Source organism: Oryzias melastigma, linkage group LG15 (assembly GCF_002922805.2).
Source record: "Oryzias melastigma strain HK-1 linkage group LG15, ASM292280v2, whole genome shotgun sequence".
Taxonomy (NCBI): Eukaryota; Metazoa; Chordata; class Actinopteri; order Beloniformes; family Adrianichthyidae; genus Oryzias; species Oryzias melastigma.
In genome coordinates this window covers 8,008,146-8,014,145 of record NC_050526.1, presented here as the reverse complement: position 1 = coordinate 8,014,145, position 6,000 = coordinate 8,008,146, and the positions used below count along the sequence as shown (strand labels likewise).

General features: G+C 42.2%; 1 protein-coding gene across 12 annotated transcripts in view; it reads left to right on the top strand.

The window, feature by feature from the left end:
- LOC112161639 (cilia- and flagella-associated protein 46) overlaps window positions 1-6,000 on the top strand; it is a 66,381-nt gene that overhangs the window by 5,590 nt on the left and 54,791 nt on the right. For all 12 annotated transcript variants that reach the window (XR_002921918.2, XR_002921919.2, XM_024296949.2 and 9 more), the window contains 8 exons: window positions 858-981; window positions 1,046-1,140; window positions 1,727-1,864; window positions 1,964-2,063; window positions 2,359-2,451; window positions 3,003-3,193; window positions 3,781-4,006; window positions 4,129-4,234. Coding sequence is in view for 10 of the 12 variants with exons in the window: in XM_024296949.2 (XP_024152717.1) it covers window positions 858-981; window positions 1,046-1,140; window positions 1,727-1,864; window positions 1,964-2,063; window positions 2,359-2,451; window positions 3,003-3,193; window positions 3,781-4,006; window positions 4,129-4,234 (1,073 nt within the window). In the remaining 2 variants the exon portion in view is untranslated. The remainder of the gene's footprint in view (window positions 1-857; window positions 982-1,045; window positions 1,141-1,726; window positions 1,865-1,963; window positions 2,064-2,358; window positions 2,452-3,002; window positions 3,194-3,780; window positions 4,007-4,128; window positions 4,235-6,000) is intronic.

The following is a 6,000-nucleotide window of genomic DNA, read 5'->3' as shown; positions in this document are numbered from 1 at the left end:
TGAACCCCGCCTTCACCCATCAGTAGCCGGGATAGGCTCCAGCACCCCCACGACCCCGAAAGGGACGAAGCGGTCAAGAAGATGGATGGATGGATTGCTTAAAAGTCATGATCCAGACCAGTTTTGCAAAAATATTTAGTGTGTTGCTTAAATATTAGCTAAGCTACAAATTAGCCCCAAAAACCTCAGTAGATGACAAATTAGCCAAAAAAAGCTAGCTTGTTGCGTAAACACTAGCTAAACTCCAAAACAGCCTAAAATTCCTCAGTAAACTAAATTAGCCAAAAACATTAGCATGTTGATAAAAATATTAGGTAATCTCAATTTTTTTTTATTACTCTAAAAGATGAAACATTGCCCATGAATATATTTAAAGGATTGTTGCTAATCTACTTAAAATGTTGAAATTTGAAGACTTTCTCATTCATTTCCTATGGTGCATATTTTGCTCAATATTTCAAAAACTATAAAGTTTATTAAAACCAAAAATACAAGCAGTAATATTCTGAACAAGCTGAATGTTTTGATAACAAGATTGCTGAAATCACTGAAAGTGTGATTGTGATTTTACATGTCGCAAAGCATACAGAAAGGAGCAGGAGAATCAGTATTGTGTGAATTCTCTGAAGCATTCATACAATTATCAACCCTTTAACACCTGAGTCGCACCGCTGACGCTTAAACATAAAATATTCAACATACAGCAGAATCTGCTGGAATTAACTTGATAGTGTTAACAGTTGAACAATTACATTAAAGCAAAGAACATAAACACTGGAGCTCCGGTGTTCAATAGTGAATCAGAATGTTTGAAATGCGATTTGTAATGCTGGACTCATGTTTCTGCTCCTGTTCAGACTGCTGGTTGAATGCTTTGTGGATTCTGGACAGCGTGGAGATGCTGTTGTTTCTGCCAGAGCTACAGAGGAGTTCATCACATCACATGCTCCACATCTTTATCCAAAACTCTTTATACTGCAGGTACTGAACAAGATGAACACGCAGTTTGATGTGCTTTACTTATTTTGAACGTTCTTTTTCTGAGGTGCGGCACAAACTGTCAGAGGGCGACGCTCTCCTAGACATGAGCAGGCGGAGCGCCAGCTTAGCAGTTATTTACCAAATGCAGGAGCTGAGGAGGTGAGAGGAAACATTCTGTCACCTATGGGTGAAGGTTTGTTTCTGTGGCTTGAATTTTTTGTTTTCTTTTTATTTCTCTTATGTCAGATAAGAAAGTTCAATTTTAATGACTTCAGTCAGTTTTGATCAAACTAAACTATCACTTTTTCCACTCGTGTTTAAGTTTTCTGACTGTTTCTGAGCAGCAGTAAGACATACTCAGTCAGAAGAATGTTTTACAACCATTTGTTTGTCTTTTTTTCTTGGATTGCAGAAGCTTTATTTTTCTGGATTTGGTACCACGTCTTCAGTGTCTGTATAAGCAGAGCTATAGCTTATCCATCCCATGTTCCACCACCCCCAAACCCCCTGTCGCTGTGGGCATGTTCTCCACGTGTCAGACCTCCTCGTGGCTTTTCATTCCAGCAGTCATCACTGAAAGCATGACTCAGTCTAATCCAGCTGTCATCAGCACCACATAGATTATTTCCCCTTGGGTTTGAAGCATGTTTGCTGGGATTATAGCAGAGGGAATGAGTAGTACAGTGTATGCATGTGTGGTCATGGACGGTTACCCCTAGATGAGATTTCTTGACGTTTCTTACAGGCGTATAGAAATGAATGAAAACAAGGTCAGTCAAGAGGATGTGGAGACGTTTGAGAACATCTTCTGTCTCCTGGTGGATGGTTCAGAAGCGCCCACGAGCCGTGGTCAGAGCCCACCACCCGCTCGCCCGTCGGACAGGTCTGTGACCCCACAGCCCTCGCTGAGCCCGTTCACAGCTCACATTACTGTGACCAAGTGTAGTGGATTGTGTAAGTTATGCTTTATCTGGGTTTGCAGAGGCGCCAGCCTCCTGGAGCTGGCAGTGCTTGCTTTGCAAGCGAAGCATCAGAAAGTAGCTGAGGAGTGTCTGAAAGAGCTGAAGTCTGCAGGAGAGGCTGTGAGTGTCCAATGTGTTCCTAAAACTTCCTCAGAAGAAAGGAAAAGCCTGGAGACGTGCAAATGTATTCATGAATGTGACCTGCCCTCTGGATGAGGCACTTTGAAAAAGATTACAGAAATTATCTGGACCAAACAGAAGACAGGATTTTAATTTAAGCAATGGAAATAATATTTAAGGGAGTTCATTTTAAAAGTTTTTATATAATTATGCTGAAGTGAACTTTCTTCTTAATAATTTAAATTAGTGGTATACTTGTCATTTCATTCCTTTTTTCTTGCTTGTGTCTTTGCAGAACATCGACCATCGTCTCATGATGGAATGTGTGGATTCTGAGATCAGCCTCCTGAATAAAGAGGCAAAGATGGACTCCAAAGGCTGCATAGAGGTGCTCAGTCGCACACTGCATCAAGTTTACCACAACTTAGTCCAAATAAAGCTTATCAGTGACCAACTACCTGCTATTATCTGGGGATATGTTAGCAATAACCTATGGAATTGATCTTTCTGAGCATATAGGACAGGGGTATTCAAGTCCAGGCCTCGAGGGCCGGTGTCCTACATGTTTTCCAACCAACCTTCCATTGAAGCTCCTTATTGGCTGCTAATTTCCAGGATCAGGTATGTTTAGCCAATAAGGAGCTTCAATGGAAGGTTGGTTGGAAAACATGTAGGACACCGGCCCTTGAGGCCTGGACTTGAATACCCCTGATATAGGAGAAGCTGTCCAACAGAAATGCATCATCTGTTGTTTTTCAAGAGAGAAATCGAGTCAGAAGTGTGAGAAGGTCATTTCAACATGAAGTCTGATCTCAGTCTTTACCTTGAAAACTAATGAAAGTGGAAACAAAGCTGAGCAAAGTCTAATTGAATCCCATATCATGGTGCTGAGCTGCCATTGCTGCAGAGGGATCTCAATCTGCAGATGTCGCCCCACAGGCTCGCCTGAAGGAGGTAGAGAAGCTCAGCCAGTGTCTGCAGACGGCGGTGAGGGCGGGGAGCCCGAAGGCGGTGCAGGCGGTCTGCGGTGCCCTGTGGAACTGCTGCCTCCCTCTGCTGCAGCACCCCCTCAGGACACGCATCAAGGCCCCTCTGCTGACACTGGCCCATGTTCTGGAAGACATGCACAGGTTCTCTTCGCACATCTGCACAAAAACACATCTGTCTGACTACAACCCCCAACCCACCCTCTTCAAAGCAGAGCAGATCCAGATTCCTGCCGAGGTGTTCCTCTGCTTGTTTTATTGCGTATGGTTTCTTACTATAAGACTGGAGTCATCTTGCATTCCTTTATTTCTTTAATGTCCCATATTTGTCATATCCTGTTTAGCTTCCAGTCTTCTCTGCGTTTCTCCTGCCCTCATTAGTTCTTCTCTCCCTGTCTGCATATCATCGCCAGCTTCTCTGTGTTTTGATGTTGATCCCTGAAGTTCTCAGGCTGGAGTTCGGTCACCTGCAGCATGCTGTCTTACTTTGTGTTGTTGTCTTTAGAATCCAGCTTCAGCTCAGTCCTCCGCCTCTTTTACACCACTCAACTCATTAATATTAAACAAGAATTTTTACCATTTTTGTATTTTTTGTTGTTGTTCTCAATGTTTCTTTTTCCTTTTAACCTAAAGCTATCATTTTTTTAATGTATGAAAAGACATAAAAGATACTGTACTTCAACATTTGAAGGAGGAAAGCTGCAGATGAAATGTTTTTACCTCACATGCAGTGTCCTGCTGGAGGTGCGCTGCCACGTCCATGCCGAGCTGGCAGTAATTGAAGATGAGGAGGGGTGTCTGGAGGCGTCTCTGACTCACCTTCAGAAAGCCATGCTGCTGGACAGCGGGGCACAAAGAGAACGTCTGTCGTCAGCGTTCCACCTCCTGCAGCTCCGACAGAATATCTACAGCGAACCGACCCGCACAGAGGAGAAAGCTGCCGCGCTGCTGCAGCAGGTTTGAACCCTTTCTCTCTGTTTTTCCCGTCCTGGTAAAGGCAGGAGGAACAATCTGTACCAGACACCACAGTATCAATGTTAAAACTGTTAAAAAAAACAGTCTTTCCATGTCGTTCCCAGACCATGGACATGCCTCCACACGTCAACTCCAACTGTCGCCCCGTCCTGGTGTCTGTGGGTCTTCTTCTGGCCCCTGATGAATTTCAGACTTTGCTGGACGCGGAAAGTACTAACAGGATTTCCTTTATTTCATTACAACCTGCTTACAATTTTCATTCTCATCTTCTGTTGTAGAAACACATATTCAGACAAACATCTGACTCATCCGAAGCATTTAGAGCAGGGGTGGGCAAACTACAGCCCGGGGGCCAAATGTGGTCTCTTAATCCATTCAATCTGGCCCTCCACAATGGAATAAATCATAATGATAGTCCATATTAATTGTTTTATTTTCCCTGTAATTTTGATGTCTCCCCTTAGATCTCAAACTCAATTTACCTTGAGGCCACTGAAGGCAGAGTCTGGCTGAGGCTGGGCCGTATGGGGTTCCATTTGTGCCATAAAGATGTGTTTGGTCCATTGTCTATGTCTACTAAACAAGTTTATTGAACATTTGTTTATGTCTATGTACTACGAAGCAATATCTTCTGTGTGTTTCTGTGAAACAACAGGAGCTAACAACGCTAGCAACTGTTGCTAAGGACTTTTCTGACGACCAGATTCAACAACAATAGCAAATGTAAAGTTTTAAGCATAAAGAAAGCTGAAACATCAAAAGGAAATACGAAGCTATCGTCTAAGAAGTGTGGACATTCAGAAGATATTGCTTAGTAGACTTTGAACTTTCATAGTAAGGTGGGGGCTGCAAAATATCAACTAGGGGGTTGCAAATTGCCCGTGGGACACAATGTTGGGAACCCAGCCTTAAATGAAGCAACCCCAAATAAACAGACTTGTGTGTTCTTGGAAGATTTGTCGTTTTTCTGACACAAATCTGTGTTTTACAGTCAGACATTAATTTTTTCAATCATTCTAACTCAACAAAAACAGTGTTTTTCTAACTGTGTGTTTTTCCCTGAGAGACATCAACCAATTACCAACCAAGTACTAAGATTGAAAACACAGTTCTTAAAATTAAAAAAGGCATGTTTTTGTTCAGATTCCATGTTGTATCTTTCTCAAATGACATTGCTTTTACAACTCTTCGTGCAGCGGCTCCTGGTCCGGCCCATCTGTCATGTTTTAGAACCCTTTGTGGCTTACAAGTCAAAAAGTTTGCCCACCCCTGATTCAGAGAAAGAACAAATCTTTTAGGAATGTCCAGTAATAAGTGAACATTATGAGAGCTGATGAGCATAAATGTGAAAGTTAAAGTTTTTCTGTCAGGAGACGGATCCAGAACGCTGTTTCTGACTGTCCAAGCTCAGCCTTAGCTTTTTAACATATAAACTGATTAAACTTCTACTTTTGTCATTAAAATTCATTACTAAAAGGAGATGGTTTTTCTGTCTGGAGAAGTAAAATCCTGCAGCAGGCAGAGGTCCTTTCTTTTTAAACCTTTGTCTTTATCACAAGTGATGTCAAAGCAAATGTAATGTTTGTCATCTTTTCATGAAGTCTTGTAGAGCTTTTCTGATTACAGAAGAGCTTTAGTCCTTAATCCTCCTCATGTTGTTCACATTCGTCCTCCCTCCTGCTGGGACGTTCTGTATGCTCACCAGGCAGCTTTTCAGGCCATATTTCACACTGTGTTTTATTCTTTCAAGTTTTTGAAAGATGCCTTCTCTGTGGAATCTAAAACGTCTTCGTAACATGTTGGAAGTCACTGGTTGTAATGGGAAATGTGACTGTTGGAGATGAAGCCATATTGAATTTTAGGTTACAGCAGTTTGCGTGTGTTTTCTGTATTTAAACGCTTCTTTTTTACCTCTGACTCGCTTGCTCATGACTAGCTGTCTGAGCTGTCTCCTTATTCTGATTGGCTGAACACAC